Below are 19952 nucleotides of genomic sequence, written 5' to 3'. Positions count from 1 at the left end.
GACAGACAGACATACATTACGTGGGGACGGAAGGACAGATAGACAACAGGGTGGCGGCCATGGTGGTGGAGGGAGGGTATGGCTTACGTCAATGTGGCCGAATGGAGCCCTGACCAAGTCTCCGAATGGCTCAAAGGTAAGGCTAAAAGGTAGTCAAGACTCCTAGGTATATGTGGCGAGGCGTTGGGATGATCATTGACATGGGGGGGAGGACAGGAGAAGTAGATGATGAAGGAAGGACAGGGAGTGTTGACATCCTTAACCCACCCACCCCACATCCTTTTTCCTTCGTGAAGATCCATGGAAACTCGGGGAAGGACGAGGAGGTGTAGGACACATTAAGTATAGCAAGATGTACTATGCATTGTTCCTAGCGCCATTCCTCCTTCCCCTTAAAAATAAATAAATAAATAATATTATTTAATGATACCATTAGTTGCGGTAGACAAAATTGTAAATCGCTTCTGTTTCCAGCGATACAAAAAAACTTTTCGTTAATAAATAGCAATTGTATGTAATCTACTAAAAGTAATCGGTGACCTGGAGTGACATAGACTATCTCCGGTATTCATGGTGAGAATATAAAATTGTACTAGCTTCCGATATAGAGAAATTTATCGCTTTGTAGAAAAAAAAAGAAAAATATAGTTATGGCGCTGAAATTATAAAGCCCATTTAATTTAATTTTTATTGCTTATGATCACCTTACTACTTTGGCTTTAATTATGAATGTGTATTGAATGGCACAAGAAGAAGCATGGACCAGAGCATCTGCAGTAATGTGTCCTCAACAAATACTGCAAAACCAAGGACAGATCCCAGGTAGGCACCTGCAGGGGAAGAGATGGACATGACTAGGCAAAACCTTTCACTAAGGTTGAAAGATCCCTATCCCTGGAAATATTTGGGCCTGCCTGCTGGAACACAGAAGCCAAAATTGAGTAATACCCTCTGATAGCTGACAAAGATCATTTCTTATCTTCATGCAAAAAAAATGCAAAAAATCTGATAAATCTGTTACAGAGGCACAGCATGGATTGCAATTCCTTGAATGACACCAACTGTGGAAGACAGACCATTTTGCTTGGTCTGCCTGACAGTTTGAGCCATGAATCCAGCAGCCTTCTGTGAAAACTCTTGATTGGAAGAGAAGATGGAGTCTCCAAGCATGAAAATGAAGAGAGCCTGAAGACTGATGGAAATGAGGAAGATGAGGTTGATGCAGGAACTCAAGGCAAGTCTGCAAGAAGCCTCAATAACAGAGGAAACCAATCTGTGTTTGGCCACTTCGGAGCAATGAGGGTCATCTGAACACACTGCACCTCTCTGACTCGAACCAGCACCCTTTGAAGAAGAGCAAAAAAGGGGAAATGGTGAAGAGATCTAAGCCTTCCCAGTGGAAGGAGAAATTGTCTTCTCTCCATACAGCTGGATCTGGAAGAGGAGACATACAGAGGCAGATGATGGTTCAGGGCTGTTGCAAAGAGATGTAGATGGGGAGATCCCCCCACCCTGCATCCTGAAGAGTTATTTGCAAACTCTGATCCCACAGATATTTGCAACTGAGGGTGTTTGTGATGATCTGTTTCTCTCGTAACATTGAAGAATCTTCTTCATGAGATCCGAGAGGGATTTTGGAACAAGTCCCTCCTGAATTCTGTAAGTAAATGATCTACTGTTGAGTTGTCCAACATGAGGGAAACTACTGAGCCTAACAGATCCTGTTAAAATGCTTGCAGGGCCCAGAAAACTGCCAACAGTTCTAGCTAATTGATATGTAACCTCTCCACTAGGCTTCTTCCAGATGCCAGTGACTCCCCAAGATGAGCACCCTACCTGCATAGTGAGGCATCTAAGAACAGAGTCTGCTCTGGAGGTGCTATCACAAATGGAGCACCCACCTTGAGGTTCACTGGATCTGACCATCATGCCAGATCTTCCAGGCACTGGAACCTGCCACCAGTCTGGATTCAAGGATGCCCTCCAGTGAACCTTCAGGCACCAGTGAAGGGACTAAACCCTTAAAGATTCCCTGGCACCAATCTCTTTAGGGATGCCAAAAGATCCAGGAGAGACTGCCATAGCATGACTTGCAGTGCTGCTTGGGAAAGAAACTGTCTGGCCACTACTTAAAGGCACACCATGTGTTCCACTGAGGGAAAAACCAAGGCTCTCACTGAGTCGAGAGTCATATCCAAATACTGTTGGACTTGTCCAGATTTATCTGAATCCCTAACTTGGCAGAGAGATGAATGAGAGCTCTGGCTGCTTCAAGGTAAGCCTGCCAAGTTGTGCCTGAAACCAACCAGTCTTCCAGATATCAGCATAAATGAAAACTTTCTTTGTGTGCCCAAGTTGACACTGGTGCCATGATGCTGGTGAATACCTATGGGGCAGGGACAAGCTCAAAACTGAAAAAAATGCTGCCTTGCCACATGAACTGCAAGTATCTGCAACACCATGGATGAATGGGAATGTGGAAGTAGATATCTTTCAGGTCCAATGAGACCATCCAATCTCTCTCAGCCATTGACTCCAATACCGATGCCATGGTCTCCATATGGAAGGTGGCTTCAACCAGGAACCAGTTTCATGTTGAAAGGTCAAAAACTGGCCCCTATTCCACTCTTTCCTTGAGAACAAAGAAAATGTATGTGTAGAACCCATGGAAGCCCTCCAGAACTGTCCCTATGGCTCCCTTCTTCAAGAAGTCCTCCAGCACAAGACCATGGGCCACATGATGCTCCGTCTACTTTGCATATGTAGGAAAAGTTATCAGAGTTCCCAGTAAGGGAGGAACCCCACAAAAGGGGAAGAACATAACTGTAATGCAAGGTCTTCACCATCCATTCCCCCTCTCCCAATCCCTCCCACTCCTTCTAGTACCTTTGCAGGCAGACCCCCACTGGAACTGAAGAAGGAATAACCTCTCTAGCAAGATCCTTCTGGGTCTCATGGTGCTCCTCGACAGTATCCCTTGCCTTGAAAGGGTCACACTGGAGGGTTAGACTGACTGGAGGAAGCAAGAGAAGCTGAATGTTTCAAAAAAAGCAGAAACTCTCTTGGCAATAACTTTACCATGACCTCTACAAGAACGGGGATCACCTTTTGTACAAAGAGGCCAGTCCTTGGACCACAGAAGATAGGAATTGCTGCTGAGATTTTATCTGTTCTTGACTCTCCACACCAGCCACTAATGATGGGTCAAACAAATTAGCACACCTGGGGATAACAGGCAGTTTTAATTTGGATTAAAAATTTTCTTACAAGTTGGGTAATGATTGCAGTACAGGAGTGAAGGTTAGATGTGAGATTGCACTTGAAAATCATCCAATATACTTTCTGTGATTTGTATTCATTGTATTGATCCATGTCCTTACACTCCAGCCTCTCTCTCTCTCTCTCTCTCTCTCTCTCTCTCTCTCTCTCTCTCTCTCTCTCTCTCTCTCTCTCTCTCTCTCTCTCTCTCTCTCTCTCTCTCTCTCTCTCTCTCTCTCTCTAATAATTGCACCATCAATCTTGTTTTTATGAGGACTACTTTTTTTTTTTAACATATACAGTACAAATTTAACATTTTTCAATTTATCTAGGTTTCTTAATCCTGCTCATCAAAATAGTTTGATGATGCTGTTTCATAATCTCCACCACTTACAACTTAAGCCTGTTCTGTAACCAGACTTGCTGAATTTTATGTAGTTATTACGGAATTATTCCTGGTGACCATTTTGTTTCAAGTTTCACATTAGGTACATACTTCAGATAACTTTTGTCCACTTCTTGAATCCTGGCCCTTTGACTTTCATACCACATTTGCAGTGCAACACTATCTGCTTAATTAAAGGTGACACTGCCAATAGCTGAAAGGCTACAACTAGAATTCACTGAAACAACTCTAGGTTAATATAAATTACACTTATTTAACCACAGCAGGTGCACTTACCCATGATAGTGTTACTGAGGTTATAGAATTGGAGAATCAGTTGAAATGGTAAGTCATGAGTATAAACTTGTAGCTAGTATTTTTCTTCCTTGTAAGAAAAAAAAAAAAAAGTCATCCTTTTTATCATTTCCTTTTAAGAATTTTCTTGAACATCAGCTTATTGTGGTATCAGCAGTGACAATGATCAAGTTTGAGTTGGTCCAAGCAAATGGTGTAGTATATGTAGGATATGCAGTATATATGTTAAAGTTTACTTGTATGCATAGCACTTTCTTTTCACAACAGATTATTTTGGGTTTGAATTTCTTATCATTGCCATTCACACTAAAACTCATATTAATGTGTATCTGAGAATAGAAGGGAACCTAATAGAAGTAGCACAAGGGCAGTAATGTGTGTGATGTACTGTATTTGTCTATGGATTTACATTTGGTTAGAAGAGCTTGGTATGATGTTCATAAGAGGTAGCTGTCTTTGTGGTGTGTGTCTTGTCAGTTGGCAAGACATAACAATGATGTAATTTATAAGTTTGTTCAAATACTGCTTTTTTAAATATATATTATAAATTTTTCCAAGATACCTATTATACATTTGCTCCTTGTTGGGATGAAGTTCCTGATGATGGAACCTTTGTGTATAAATGTTTATTGAGAGTGATGTACTATTGGTTAGGAAATCTTTCAGCTTAGCAGTATTTCTTATATTTTGTCTCAATTGCTCTTCAGGTCTTGATGAGGTCATTTTGCCATATGTACGTCACTTTGCCAGTAACCAGGTAGATGGCAAGAGATTGCTGCAACTAAGTGCAGACATATTGCCTGCCCTACGAGTCACCAAAGTGGGCCACCAGGAAATCATTCTTCAGGCTGTTGAGCTGCTCCGCAACATTGTGAGTTAGCATTTTTTTTTTTTTCTTGCCTTTCTTACTAGACTTTAGGTAGATAAAAATCAGCTGTTGGATCATTCTATGAACATGTCAATCTTTTGTGACAAAATCTGAATTACTGAAATGTATACAGTTTATGTTACTCTAAAGCTGTATGAATATGAAGAGAAAAGTTCCTGAACTGTACTGAAGTAGTGGCATAAAAAAATACATTGTCACAGAAGAAAGACTCATGTTGAAGCTAGCAGTTTTCATATGGAACCAGTGGGGAGTGATACACATCTGTCCAAGAAGTACAATAAGAAAAAAGAAAAAAAAAAAAAAGAGCCAGCCTTAGAAGAAAGCAGTAAACTAGAAAATATGAACTTCATAAAAACATAAGAAACCCATTTAGAAATTAGAAGAAAAGCCATGCTATGTTGGGACATAGCATTCATTTCACACTTGATGATCATTATGGCTTGATTGCTAATGAGTAGTGTATCTCGAGCTTCATGTCAAAGGTTTGTGCTCTGACTGGTTTCTTTCATAGTCATCCTTTAAATAAATTTTTTCATTGTTTCAAAACATGAAGTCTGACAAAAGATGTGTTTTTCCTCATTTTCCTTCTTGTGTTTTCAGCATTATCATCTAAATCAAGAAAATGTGCAACACCTTGCATTGCGACTCAGCTCCAAGGCTCGGAGTGTCTGCAGCGAACTCAGGTATGCTGCAATTGCTGCCAGGACCGGTGGTGGAAGTGCTGGGGAGGAGGAAGATGGAGAGGAGGAGGAGGAGGAAGAGGCTGGGCAGCTGAGGGGTATGAGGAAGAAGCAGGAGAGAGTATCAACAGCAGTGATTGGAGGAGTGGCAGATGTACTTTCCGCTGTTAAGGGTTTGGTGTGCTGGCTCAACAGGTGAGTCATTTAGATACTTAATATTCTTTCTTACTTTTCATTCATTCAAATATGAATATAGAGATACAATTTGTTCTCATTATTTAGTCAATACTTAACAGAGTAGATGTCATGGTTCAGTAAAACTTTACTGTGTTTGTCAGCATCCATCTTCTTGCTAGGAGTTTGCCCACACTAATGCAGCTCTTAAGAAGAATGATCTTTACAACCCTTTAAATTATTAACTTACAAACTTATAAAATAGCTTTTGAATAGCTGCTCTCAGTATTCTACCTAGTAATAATGTTTCTGCTAAAGATGGTCCATCATTAGTCTTAATCAAGGGTTTCCTTACTGAATCCTTATCATTCTCTCCTACATTTTTTTTATTTATTTTATTTTATTTATTTATTTATTTATTTATTTATTTATTTATTTATCTATTTATTTATTTATTTATTTATTTATTTTATTTTATTACATTATATTTTATTTTATTTTTTGTTTTATCAAAAGCTGATAAAGTACCAGAAGTCTTCAGTTCCTAAGCTTTCCTCCTATGGTCATATTCTATCCTTCCATGTTACTCTACACATACTCCTCAAAGACTTTGTTTCCATTATATTCAACCACTTCTTCACTCATCTTCATCGCTTAGTCACTCATACTTCATTTTTATCCAGATTTGCCAGAACGTCTCCAAGCTCATGGCATTTATATAGGTATTGGGTGATAACTGTTTATCTTTCATTTACTCTCTTTCCATAGGTTTCATTTATCTTCATGTTGAGAATAGATTAAAAAACTTTAGATAAGCAGGAAATTAAAGCAATAAGACGGTAGTTTGAGGGATTAGAACGGTCACCCTTTTTAGGAACAAGCTGGATGTAGGCAAATTTCTAGCAAGAAGGAAAGGTAGATGTTGACAGACAAAGTTAAAAGAGTTTGACTAGGCAAGGTGCAAGCATGGAGGTGCAGTTTCAGAGAACAATAGAAGGGACCCCATCAGGTCCATGAGCCTTCTGAGGGTTTAGGTCAGCGAGGGCATGGAAAACATCATTGCAAAGAATTTTAATAGGTAGCATGAAGTAGTCAGAGGGTGGAGGAGAGGGAGGAACAAGCCCTGAATCATCCAAGGTAGAGTTTTTAGAAAAGGTCTGAGTGAAGAGTTCAGCTTTAGAGATAGATGTGATAGCAGTGATGCCACCTGGTTGAAATAAAGGAGGGAAAGAAGAAGAAGCAAAGTTACTGGAGATGTTTCTGGCTAGATGCCAGAAGTCACAAGGGAAGTTAGATCTTGAAAGATTTAGACACTCTATTAATGAAGGAGTTTTTGGCTAGTTAGAGAACAGACTTGGCATGGTTCTGGGCAGAAATATAAGGTGCATGAGATTCTGGTGATGGAAGGCTCAAGTACCTTTTGTGGGCCACCTCTATCATTTATAGTACAAGAACAGGCTGTGTTAAACCAAGGTCTGGAAGGTTTAGGTCAAGAAAAAGAGTGAGGGATGTACGCCTCCATGCCAGACACCATCACCTCTGTTATGTGTTCAGCACACAGAGACAGGTCTCTGTCATGGAAGCAGTAGTCATTCCAAGGAAAATCAGCAAAATACCTCCTCAAGTCCCCCCAACTAACAGAGGCAAAATGCCAGAGGCACCTCCCCTTAGGGAGATCCTGAGGAGGGATTGGAGCGATAGGACAAGATATGGAGATGAGATTGTGATCGGAGGAGCCCAACAGAGAAGAGAGGGTAACAGCATAAGTAGGATTAGAGGTTAGGAAAAGGTCAAGAATGTTGGACGTATCTCCAAGACGGTCAGGAATATGAGTAGGATGTTGCACCAATTGCTCTAGGTCATGGAGGGTAGCAAAGTTGAAGGCCAGCTCACCAGGATGGTCAGTGAAGGGAGAGGAAAGTCAAAGCTGGTGGTGAACATTGAAGTCTCCAAGAATGGAGATCTCAGCAAAAGGGAATAGAGTCAGAATGTGCTCCACTTTGGAAGTCAAGTATTCAAAGAATTTCTTATAGTCAGAGGAGTTAGGTGAGAGGTATACAGCACAGATAAATTTAGTTTGAGAGTGACTCTGTAGTTGTAGCCAGATGGTGGAAAACTCAGAAGATTCAAGAGCATGGGCACGAGAGCAGGTTAAGTCATTGTGCACATAAATGCAACATCCAGCTTTGGATTGAAAATGAGGGTAGAGAAAGTAGGAGGGAACAGAAAAGGTCAGTTGTGCTGTGCCTGGGCTCTTGGAATGTAGTACAATTGGACATGAGACTTATTATTATTATTGTTATATATAATTATTATTATATTTAATTTTATTTCTTATTTTTTAGACAGCCATTTGAGGGTCAAGAGAGATATGACAAAATCAAGAAAACTCTGGTGGATTTGAGCATTCGTCTGGCCACAAATACTCAGCGGGATAAGTTTGCAGAAAACCAAGCCAGCCATATCCTTCAGATATGTGAGAATTTAGTCACTGAATCTGACATAATCATTCAGGTGAGATTATGTGTAAGGAAGAATAGTTTTGAATGTGGTGAAAAGTATTGGAGTACAGTAACCTACTGCTGGTAATAATGTAAGAAATACTGTATACTCACTATTTGCATACTTGTGACTGATAATTACTTTTGAAAGTGCTGGAACTTAGGGGTACCTATAACTTTTAGAATTATACTGTGTATATAAAGTTAATGTAACTAGTTTTTTTTTATAAGATCTATATTTATTCTTAGATAATTTATTATATCTGAATTCTCTAGTTTAATTGAGTATTTAGCCTGCATATTTTTTGTTAGTTACTTTGTATGGGTAGTCATATATGAAATGTTTCCCAATCATTGCAGTTAACATCATTTTCATAGAGTAAGAATCAAAAGAATCAGGGAGATGTGGAAACAGATTAGCCTACTAGAGAGGAGACAGGACCAGGGAGTCATTGGGTTAAGTAGAAAAACCACCATGCATGTATGTATGTAAAATAGCTAAAGGAGAAAAAAACTATGCATTCCTGCCTCTATTTATGAACATGTTCTAGTGACAAATGAAGATCATAGCAATAAAAAATAGTAATGTAAAGAGGGTGATTATTTATCATTGCAGGAGTCAGATGACCCTCTCATCATCCAGCCAGCTTCCTTAGAAATTGCCACAGTCAAGAAGAAAGCAGATGATGATTGGGTAAGTATGTAATGATTAGTCCATATATGTATGTTTATCAAAAAATATATGTAGATAAGTGAGTCTCCGTTAGTTGGTTAAAAAACCAAAGTAAAGGATGATTGAGAGACTGTTTTGATTAGGTTTTGTGCAGGCAGGTGAAAGATAGTATGATGGTACTAGTGACACTTATTCTCCACTCACAGGGTTTGAGGTTGCAGTCATCTTTTCATGGTGTACATCAGGTTTCTGGAGTAATTGCTCTCAGCCCTGCTTACCAGTGTGGGAAGTTGCAAGAAGGTGATGAATTGGTGCAAGTCAACTATCAGACAGTGGTAAGTCTTGATACTTCAGTAGGTTTCTTTGACTGAAATGGATGATGATGGAATGCTGATAATCCTTTCTCTGAATATCTGTTGAAATATATCAAGTGAAACAATTCAAAATTTTCTTTATCTTTATTATTTATTTATTGTTTTTATTACACATTTTTAGTTAAAGTTTACCTATCTTTTTCTATAAATTATTTCTCTTCCTATAAGATCTTCCCCAGAGGATGGTCATGACAGATGTCTCAATTTATTCTTGAATAAAAAAAAGTGTCTTTCCTCCAAATAAATAAAAATGAAGGAAATATTTATATAAAGTATAAATTAGTAATGAATAGCAGCTTTTGCTACATCTTTTAGTGTTTTTAAATCAAGTAACTTTGTTTGAAAACTGAATATGGTATGGCAACCATAGCAGTTATGAGATAAGAATTTTGTTTGAAAACCAAGTTGTTTGGAAAGGGAGGTGTTTGGTAACCGAGGTTTCACTGTACTACATTGCCATAGCTTTCTCTCTCTCTCTCTCTCTCTCTCTCTCTCTCTCTCTCTCTCTCTCTCTCTCTCTCTCTCTCTCTCTCTCTCTCTCTCTCTCTCTCTCTCTCTCTCTCTCTCTCTCTCTCTCTCTCTCCTTATTGTTATTATCATGTAGATGCTGTATGGGACAGATGGATGTTGTAAAGAATTTTTTTGTTTTTATTCTTATTTCTAGTCACAATAATCTTGTTTTCTATGGTAGATTGGTTGGAACCATCACAGAGTGACTGCAGTGATGGAAGAATTTCCTGTGGAAGTGATTCTGACAGTCAAAAAGCGGCCACGCCATTTCAATACAGTAGCTCAGATAAACTACTTGAAGCCTATGCGTTTGCCTAGTAAGAAGAGAATATACTCCCCATGGGGATCCATGGTGTCCTCTCCACACTGTGATATCCCTAATCTGCAGTTCTCTGTGTAAGTTTTGCCTGTTGCATTTCCCCATGTTGAGGTTGATTTCAAGAATAGGTTGACCCTTGAAATGTATAATATGTGGTATACCTTGTATATAAGTTGAGCACCAAACTAAGAGTTGCTACTGGCTCTTCATATTTTTTTTTTTTTTTTTTTTTCAACCTAAGAAATCATACTCCTGTGTATAAGTTGGCCTCCAGTTTTTTGTGTAAATATTTGGCCATGTGAACTCAACTTGTACACAAAGAAATAAGCTATTTCCAATTCCTAAAGTTTCTTAGTTAAAGCAGTGTATAACAATGTGGAGCTGTGTGATTGGCCAGTAACTTAGCCTGTGGTGGCCTTGTGATTAGCCAGCAACTTAGCACATAGTGACCTGTGGTGCTAAAGTCTTTCTTACCACTGTGCTGGGACTCTCACATGCATCTAATGATAAAGGCATGTTTTTACATGAATATACAGGGGATATCGACCTAACATCAGTGAAATACTAAAGCTTGATGTTGGTTTCCAAGGTTCAAGTCCTGGGGAAGACTGCTTAGCCATAACAACTTTCTGACTGCATTATTCAGAGAAAGATAGACCTAATGATCACTAATCAGACCTTGTGCCTTCCTTTGCACTGCAATTGACAATATCCTCTACAAAATGGGATTTTCATCCTTATTAGTGTTATTTTTTTCGTACAAGTCACTGTTGTACTAGTGGAAGAGGGACTAGGGAATATGCTGGTGTATGTAACTAAAAAATCACCACCATGGCAGACCAGACCTTCTTCCACTCAGCACCCCATATGTTATGTATATTAGTTCCCTGGTTATCACATGAAAACTTCAAGCTGATCTGATGAAAAAAAAATAAAAAATTTTCTCAGCCATTTTTTCCAGATTTTTTGTTAATTTCTCTAAAAGTATTAAAATTTCCAAAAACATTTGAATAATTTTACAATATATAAAAAACTAAGCCTTTTAAAAAAACAATGGCAAGTTTTTCTATGGTATTTGATCTTGTAGATCTGAAAGTTTTATCAAAATCAAGCAAAATTAAAAGCAGAAAATAATGCTAAGTTCAGTTTATACTAGCTTTGAGAAAAACACATTTGAAGTTTTGCTAAAGTTTCTTTGGCCCAGTGAGGTACTGTATTGACGATGCTGCTTTCATGTGAATTTAATGGGATCAGTAATCACATATCAATATGTGTACAGTAAAATCCCTCATCTGGCATCAATGGAACCATTGACATGCCGGATACTTGAATATTGCCGGATACTTGAATAGAAGTGAAATTATGTCCACAATCACCACCCTACACTCACGCATCTTACTATAACAAAGATCAGCTGATCTTAATCAGCAGCTGATCTGATCAGCTGCTTAAGTGTAAGCACAAAAAGCTTCCTCTTTTCTACAACTTCAGGCATGATGAAGGCGTCAGGCGATAAACAGTGCACACGCGGGACTGAGTCACTGAGTAAACACAGTGCAGTGGGCTGCGGGTGGCGCGAAGCAGTGCGCTCTGGTGGCGAGGGGACAAAGTATGCCTCGTGCGGGAATTTTAATCGATTTTATGAGTACACATTGATTTTTTATTGATTTTAAAGCTCAGGGAAAAATGTGCTGGATACTTGAAGCTGCCGGATACTCAAATGCCAGATGAGAGGGATTTTACTGTACAAAAGGATCTGGCACCTTGTTGCTCCTTATAAAGGTATTAATCCCACAAAGTTGAGGGTGTCAGGCCATACCACACCCCTCATTGTTACAAGGTTCTAGCAAAATTCTCCAAGTGCATAGCTTGTTGTGATTTGGTTGCACTTCTCATATCCAAAATTGTGTTCTAAGGTCATTGGTGGTGCATGACAATAGTTTTGGTTATAATGCTTGTAATGGACAAAGTATGTTTTGTGAGCCATCTAATGCTGTGAGCAGTGTAGTGGGAGGGGAATGGTCCTATAATGATTGGTTGGGTGTCTTGTTTCTTCTGCATCTCACTGCTGCCATCATCAGCAGAAGTTACTTCTTATGTGTTCTCAACATCAGCATACTTGTAGCATGACTCAGAAACATTCTGGAAAGTGAAGACAAGGAACAGGCAAGCAGCAGAATGATGCATATTCTCCATCCAGTGTATCTTCCCTATCACTAAGCTATGCTATAGTGAGTCATCTTCACTTCCTCCCTCAGTTGTCCACACAAAGTAGTCAAAGTTCTAGATTCATTAGAATGCATTTATATGTGATTTTTATTTTATTTTATTTATTTATTTACTTTTTTTTTCTCATTGAAAGAAATGGGCAGTATTGTCCATGTGCCACAGTCAGCGAGTTGTGCCATTTAAGTCTCTTCACCTTGAGCATTTAAATTTATGTCTGACTGAAAAAACTCCATTTGATAGCCAAAGGACTGGGTGTCACCACATACCATGTAACTCGTAATCACATATTTTAAAATGATTTTCATATTTTCACGGTGGACTCTCACTGTAATTTAGATCTCTCAAAGCTAGGGAGTCATTTTACATAATAAAGATGCAATACCAATTATTATCAGAATTACTGCTATACTATTATTCTTCTTGTGATCCCTGCAAACATTTGGACTGAGCAATTTTCTAGGCATGCCTATCTACAGATATCTAATTTTGCTGTATTCATGGCATCCCCATATTTCTAAGTAGATATTTTCTCCACTAAGTTTTATAACAGCAAAATACTTTGTGACTATTTTATTTGAGCGGATGACGCATGGTTTCCCAGGTCAGTGGACAAAGTTGCATTGAAGCGAGAAGCAACAAACACAGAGCCAACTCCAAAGTCCACCACACCACCTCCTCCCCAGGCCACTCCATCTCCCCAGCCCCCCTCTTCCATCAGGTATGTGTTGCCTGATAAGTCACAGAAAGACTTCTGTAATACTATTAAGTTTGTGGGCATAATGCAAGATAAATAAATAAATATTATTAGTATAATTGTCATATTATAATGATGATCAAGTTTGTTTCCTCATATCCCTCAAAAATTAGAATCAAGGTGAACAGCCCCACAAAGTTATTGCCAAGACCTTTTATAATAATTTAGTGTTAGTCCTGTTTCTGCGTTGAAATTACTTTTTTTTTTTTTTTTTTTTTTTTTTTTTTTTAGAAAAGAAGAAGCTGAGTTTTCAGTATTGTCCTATTTCCTTCTATTATACATGAGCACTTTAAGCTATACGCACCAAAGTATTGTTTAATGATACTTTTTTTTTTCCCATACAATATCCTTCTACCACAGCGATGCTGCAAGTACTGCATCTGATCACGAGTCCGAGGAATTGGACACAGATGATGACCCATACCCACCAGATGGGGAGTTACTTGGGTCCTCTCCCACAAGCATGCGGCTTTATCATCCAAAACCTCGAGTGTCTGTGCAGCGGCGAGCTACTATTCCTGGGGCTACTGCTCGCCCAACTCTCAGCTTTGACCGGGTAAGTTTGTTGTTTGGATTCATTATAAAGTCAGTATTAGCACAACCTTTTGACTGAATCACTTGATTGGTATTTCATTATTTTAAGAACAATTTTTCCTTGGATTTCATTATATCTGAAGGCATGGTAAACCAGGAGAGAGAGAGAGAGAGAAAGAGTGTTAGTTGTGGGTTCTGGGAAATGTACAAGATAAGGAAAATAAAACCAAAGGAGAATATAAGGTACAGCCAGCTCACATTTTTTTTATGGTAGCTGTCATTGGCTAGAGTTGCCTCTGATGTGAATCTTAGGCTTGCCTTCTTCCTCATGTTGTGTAAGACCATTTTCCTCACTAAGTTACTTCTTGCTTTGTTAATTTCCTTATATACAGGTGGCTCCCTACTTGATGAAACAGCCTGACCAGAAGTCATGACATGTAAATTCAGCAACACATCCTTTCTCAACCCCCCACTCCCTCCTTGTTTCTACATTTCTCATACTCTCTCTCTCTCTCTCTCTCTCTCTCTCTCTCTCTCTCTCTCTCTCTCTCTCTCTCTCTCTCTCTCTCTCTCTCTCTCTCTCTCTCTCTCTCTGACAATTGATAAGATTTCATGGAAATAGACTAAAAATCCTGACATCTGTGGCTACTTTGTTAAAATTTTAATGGCAGGACAGCTTCTTGTAGCTTTTATCTTTTCCGTGCCCTCCAGTAACTTATCCATAAACCTAAGGGAATGTTGACCTCTCACCTTTCCCAGGCTCCAAGCTACTTGTGTGTGTGTGTGTATGTGTGTGTGTTATATAATGTCCTGAATGTGGTGGTTAAAATTAATATATATATATATATATATATATATATATATATATATATATATATATATATATATATATATATATATATATATATATAAAGAGAGAGAGAGAGAGAGAGAGAGAGAGAGAGAGAGAGAGAGAGAGAGCAACAGACAAGTGGCAGAAGTAGGTGAAACTAGGGAAGCTAAGATCACTCTTGGTTTCGTACTATTTATCATCTTTGTCATTTAACTCATTATTTTCAAGGGAAAGGAAAAACCAAGCTATGAAAATATATAATTTGAACTAGTCACACACTCAGACACAGGATATTGTTATCTTCTTTTCCTGGAAGTTTAAGGAACCGTATGGTGTGCTCAAGTGCTCTCTCTCTCTCTCTCTCTCTCTCTCTCTCTCTCTCTCTCTCTCTCTCTCTCTCTCTCTCTCTCTCTCTCTCTCTGTATGTATATATATATATATATATATATATATATATATATATATATATATATATATATATATATATATATATATATATTGGTGTACAAGATGACACTTGAATCATCCCAAAAAGACACAAAAAAGTGAGTTGTCCTATACATCAGATAAAAAAACAATGACATTAAAATTTTACACAAAATACCATTGTAAATCAACAACAACCTTATATTACAACTTTTCATCATATTTTGAGAAAATATGCTGAAACATATTCCTGTTGAAAAGTCTGTAAACAAAGTTTAATGTAGTACAACTACAACAAAGCAGGAGGCTTTGCAAATATTCCTCAGCTTTCCCCAAAGCTGAAGGAGATATATAAAAATCTTCATGACATGGAATCCCAAGCTAAGCAGCAAAGAACAAACTTGGGAGAAGATGAATCTCTCCAGCTTGCAATTCTATATAGGGATGTAGTTCATATACTGAGAAAAAATTTCAAGAATGTCGGTGTATCTAATGAAAAGAAACATGGTATATAGAAGATTATGCCCGACAGCCTGACACACACAAGCGGGGCAAGTTTATGCGGGGCTTTGTTTATGTTTAGGAAAACTGATTGTACTACACATAATTTTATACCATCTTTGTCCATACATTGTTTTTTCATGAAAATGTACAAAAACACTTGGTGGGAATTTTATTTTAGGTTTAGTGTTGTACCTTAAAATGATGGTACCTTATTACTGGTAATACTGTTATGATATGCCAGTAGGATCAGACCTGACCAGCTATTCTTGCTGGCTACTTCTGATGCTACCTCATTGCCAGTCACTTGATAGGATTTATGGCTATACACACTGTTCACTTACCCAATCACATGGTCCTGTGTCCAGGGGCTCTGCATGTTTATGGAACTCATCTTGGCAGCAGGGCAGACAAAAGATAGGGAAAGCAGAAGTTTTATTTAGTGCAGACACACAGCAGATTAACACTTGGTATATCTCACAGTCTTTTGGGTGTACAAACAGTATTATACACTCATGGGGCAGACACAGTAAAGGAAGCAGGTAATGGTCTCACGGCAAACTGGCTCAACTCCGTGGCCTGCTTTGCATTGCTTCCTGCCTTGAGGGGTGACATGCTACTTCTCCATCCACTTTTGCTGTTAGCCTGCTGTTAACACACACACACACACACACACACACACACACACACACACACACACACACTAGGGTGGTGCAGGTGGAGGATGGTGAGAGGTCATCATTTTCTTGGGTCCGTGAATTAGCTTCTGGGGGAGAGAGAGAGAGAGAGAGAGAGAGAGAGAGAGAGAGAGAGAGAGAGAGAGAGAGAGAGAGAGAGAGAGAGAGAGGAAATAAAGGCTCAGACACTTATGCACACTCTTAATACACTTATGTACACTCACAATAGCACTACCTGCCTCATTTATGAAATAGATACTTGATACTCCAAGTTTAATGAAATAAATACTTGATTGCTCCAAGTTTAATGGAACTTATACATATAACTCATCTAATCTAAAATAATTTTATAGCTCATAAAAATTTGGTGCAGTTTGGCTCATAACTAATGAAAATGGAAAATGAAAATAACTCAGTTGATCCCTATAAATATCTGTCAGTTCACAGCCTTCTATTGAATAGCCAGTATGGGTTCCATCATGGCCACTCTATTCGTGATTGGCTTTTTCTTGCTGAGTCTTGGTCATCTTTAGGGATTTTGGTGAAACATCTGTTGTCTTAGACATATCAAGAGTTTTTGATAGAGTCTGGCACAAAGCTTTGATTTCCAAACTACCTTTCTATTGCTATAATTTCATTTCAGGTTTCCTTTCTGACTATTCTGTTGCTATTATGGTAGATAGTCATTGTTTTTCTCCTCTCCATACATCTGGTACATATAACTTCAGTTGGCTGTCCCCTCTAACAGATTGTAGGTAAGACTTCAGAGATCTTAACAAATTTTATTGTCATTGTTTCATATCTGGCAGTTGCTGCATGACGAACATAGAAACAGCAAACTTCCTGATGGTCATACTGAGGGGTCAAACCGAAATCATCGCATTGGTGCAGACATAAACAACCGCCGACGTACCTGCATTGAAACTACAACCAAAATGAGGCAGTTCAGGGAAACTAAAAGGCTCAACAAGGAAGGACTGTTAAATGAGATGGCCATGACTGGGGATGGTAGGGAAGGTACTGGCTCCACCTTCAGCCAGTCTGGGATCAAACCATTGTCAATACCAGAGTCTGGGAAACCAGTAAATATCATCCCACTTCCTCCAAGGAAACCTACAAACCACAGTCAGTCAGCTTCCCCATCAGTGACCCACCGATCTGTAGCCTCTGAAGATAAAAGTTCTGGTGAAAGCTGGGCTACTGGTGGGCACAGCTCAAATGTCTCTCAGTCACCTGGAAAGCATTTTGAAAAACTGTCTGAACAGTGTCAAGAACACCATCAAGACAGCCACTCTCATAGAGTCTCTGAAGACAGGCCTAAGTTGGACAAGAGTCATAGTACTCCAGCATATGATATGGATGGAGATGTTGGACAGGAAGGACTGTCTGCACCATTAGCCCCTGTCAAAGCTGTCAGTCCTGCACGGTCTCCCACTGCTACCCAAGTTGGCACACAAGTCTTGTTAGGTAAGTCAAAAGTCTATAAATTACACACTAGCATGAAATGCCTTATTATCAATTGTGTTTGGAAAAAAAAATCAACATTTATTGTTGTGTTATTATACTTACACTGAATATAAGTTGGGTTGAAGATGAAGACAAAAGTAATTGGATGATGATAAAGGTAGGTGCCAGACTTGGGTGATTCTCTTAAGAAGAAGCAGCCAAAACATGGTGTCTGCATGGAATGAAGATACAGAAAAGGATATTCTCAGTCCTCATGTATCACTAGCATGATTGGATCAGATACAGGAAAGAGCAAATCATGTTTGTAGGCTTGCACAGTGCCCCTTATACAAGGGTAGGGTAATGAGGATCTGTGCTCTTCTCACGGGCTCAAATGAATCTTACTTGTGGATTTGTGTGTGTATATATATGAGATAAGCATGTGTTTGGCTAAGGGGCTCTCTCTCTCTCTCTCTCTCTCTCTCTCTCTCTCTCTCTCTCTCTCTCTCTCTCTCTCTCTCCTCTCTCTCTCTCTCTCTCTCTCTCTCTCTCTCTCTCTCTCTCTCTCTCTCTCTCTCTCTCTCTCTCTCTCTCTCTGTATATATATATATATCTTTTTCTCTGCTTCTGGTCTACCACTTCAGCTTTCTATTTTGAAGCTGGTTTTCCTTTTGCAGTGAAATACATGCTTTTATATATAGCTTTATTTTATATACTGATGAACATTTATCTCTATACATTTCCTTAACATATTCTCTAATTGTTATTGGCTAGAATCTTTTTGAATGTTTTGAAGTGCATCTTTCATTTATTCAGAGATGTACTTTCTGTTAATATCCTGATTTAGTGTCAAATGTAACTAACAGATGGTCACTTTTTAAGTATGAAACCAGCTTCTATGTTTACAAGACTTTCCTCTTATGAGAATATTGCTATTACCTTTTGATGTGTGCTAATGGAAAGAGTTTTCCTGCAGGATCATATGGTGCATATTTAGTGGTTCATACCATTCTGTTACTGCTAATATATGATATATGACTACTATGTCATAATTTTGGGAACATCAGCTATTTAGCCTTCAGAGTTTACAATTTTTTGTGACTACAATAGAGATTTATAAATTGGATTAAGTATATGCTTGTGTAAATATTATTTTTGTGATAATTGTAAAGTGGGGAATGGCTTTTTTTCTCATACAGGACAACTTTACTTTCCATGTGATGTCTTTTGCTGCTGAAGAAATTATACTTGTACTCTGATAATGTTGATTAAGAAAAAAAAATATCCATCCATGATTCTATGATACCAGTGATAATGATATTTCTCCCAACAGATGATGTCTTGAAACTTATTTTGAATACAGGTGCTGAGATAGCAGACCAAAATTTTGTGTTCCATCTATACGAGATATATTAAATCGTGCCCTTTCAGTGTATAGAAATAGACCAGTTGTGGATTTTTTGTGTATGATAGAAATACTCTACTGATGCAGAAATTAAGTAGAGTTTAATTACTGATAAGAAACCATAGCTTTAATAAGAAAATCAAAGAATTCATAAAGAATGTGATGGCATCAGATATAAGTGAATAAAAAGTAGCTTGTTCAGTGAAGCAACTTGCATTCAGTGACTTCAAAAGAAGGCAGAATATTGGAGGGAAATTTGGTTAACTCATTCCAATAACTATCTGTAAGGATGTGATCAGATTGAAACTTGTCAAAAGAGCAAGGAAAATTGATGTGATGGCACTTGATTTTTTCTCTATGTATTTTTTTATTTGGTTTTCATTATGTATTTTTATTTGGTTTTCAGTTATTTATTTATTTATTTATATATATATTTATCTCTTTTCTCATTATTTGCAGTAATATCCCAAGTCTGCTAATGAGGTATCAAGCAAGGAAGAAAAGACAAAAAAAAAAAAAAAAATTTTTCAAGAAAGTCTTTGTCAGTCAGCTTCATTCTAGTTTTGAGTATTATTGAAACTCTTCCAAGTGGAAACCCATCTTTCTGCTCATGTCCTTTATGGTTATTTATAAAAACACTCTGGAAATAGAAGTCTGTCTTGAAAAGAAATATTTCCCCTCCATTCTCATATGATTACAGTGTGAGCATGAAAACACTATTTTGTCTTTATTTCATTCCCAATAGTGTTGGATTAGAGATTTAGTGTTTAATTTTTATCAAGCTCTTTACTGTGTTAACTTTTCTTTATGGTTTATTTACTTGTAATATACAGGGTGTCCCATGAGTTAAGGTACATATTCGGGATTTGATAGTTCAAGTAATTCTAAGTCGAAAATACTATACACATATGCTGTGTTATGCTTTATTTTGTGAGAAATTAATGTGTAAGTTGTGTGCTGCAGGAACAGCTCACCTGGGTGGGCGTCCACCTCCTTCCTTCCCTACTTGGCTCGCTATGTACTCCAGTGGTGCTGTGCGGCATTAAGTGATAATTTTCTGTGTACAATCT

The 19952-nt window shown here is 38.2% G+C and overlaps 1 protein-coding gene across 3 annotated transcripts in view; it reads left to right on the top strand.

The window, feature by feature from the left end:
* Positions 1-12: 12 nt before the first annotated feature.
* LOC135109077 (serine-rich adhesin for platelets-like) overlaps positions 13-19952 on the top strand; it is a 45903-nt gene continuing 25963 nt past the window's right edge. For all 3 annotated transcript variants that reach the window (XM_064020145.1, XM_064020136.1, XM_064020126.1), the window contains exons 1-10: positions 13-136; positions 4666-4829; positions 5448-5722; positions 8047-8215; positions 8819-8896; positions 9082-9210; positions 9941-10155; positions 12909-13025; positions 13422-13617; positions 16841-17498. In XM_064020145.1, coding sequence (XP_063876215.1) covers positions 79-136; positions 4666-4829; positions 5448-5722; positions 8047-8215; positions 8819-8896; positions 9082-9210; positions 9941-10155; positions 12909-13025; positions 13422-13617; positions 16841-17498 — 2059 coding nt within the window. In that variant the 5' untranslated portion in view covers positions 13-78. The remainder of the gene's footprint in view (positions 137-4665; positions 4830-5447; positions 5723-8046; positions 8216-8818; positions 8897-9081; positions 9211-9940; positions 10156-12908; positions 13026-13421; positions 13618-16840; positions 17499-19952) is intronic.

Source organism: Scylla paramamosain, chromosome 2 (assembly GCF_035594125.1).
Source record: "Scylla paramamosain isolate STU-SP2022 chromosome 2, ASM3559412v1, whole genome shotgun sequence".
Taxonomy (NCBI): domain Eukaryota; kingdom Metazoa; phylum Arthropoda; class Malacostraca; order Decapoda; family Portunidae; genus Scylla; species Scylla paramamosain.
This window is presented reverse-complemented; position numbering and strand designations above follow the sequence as displayed.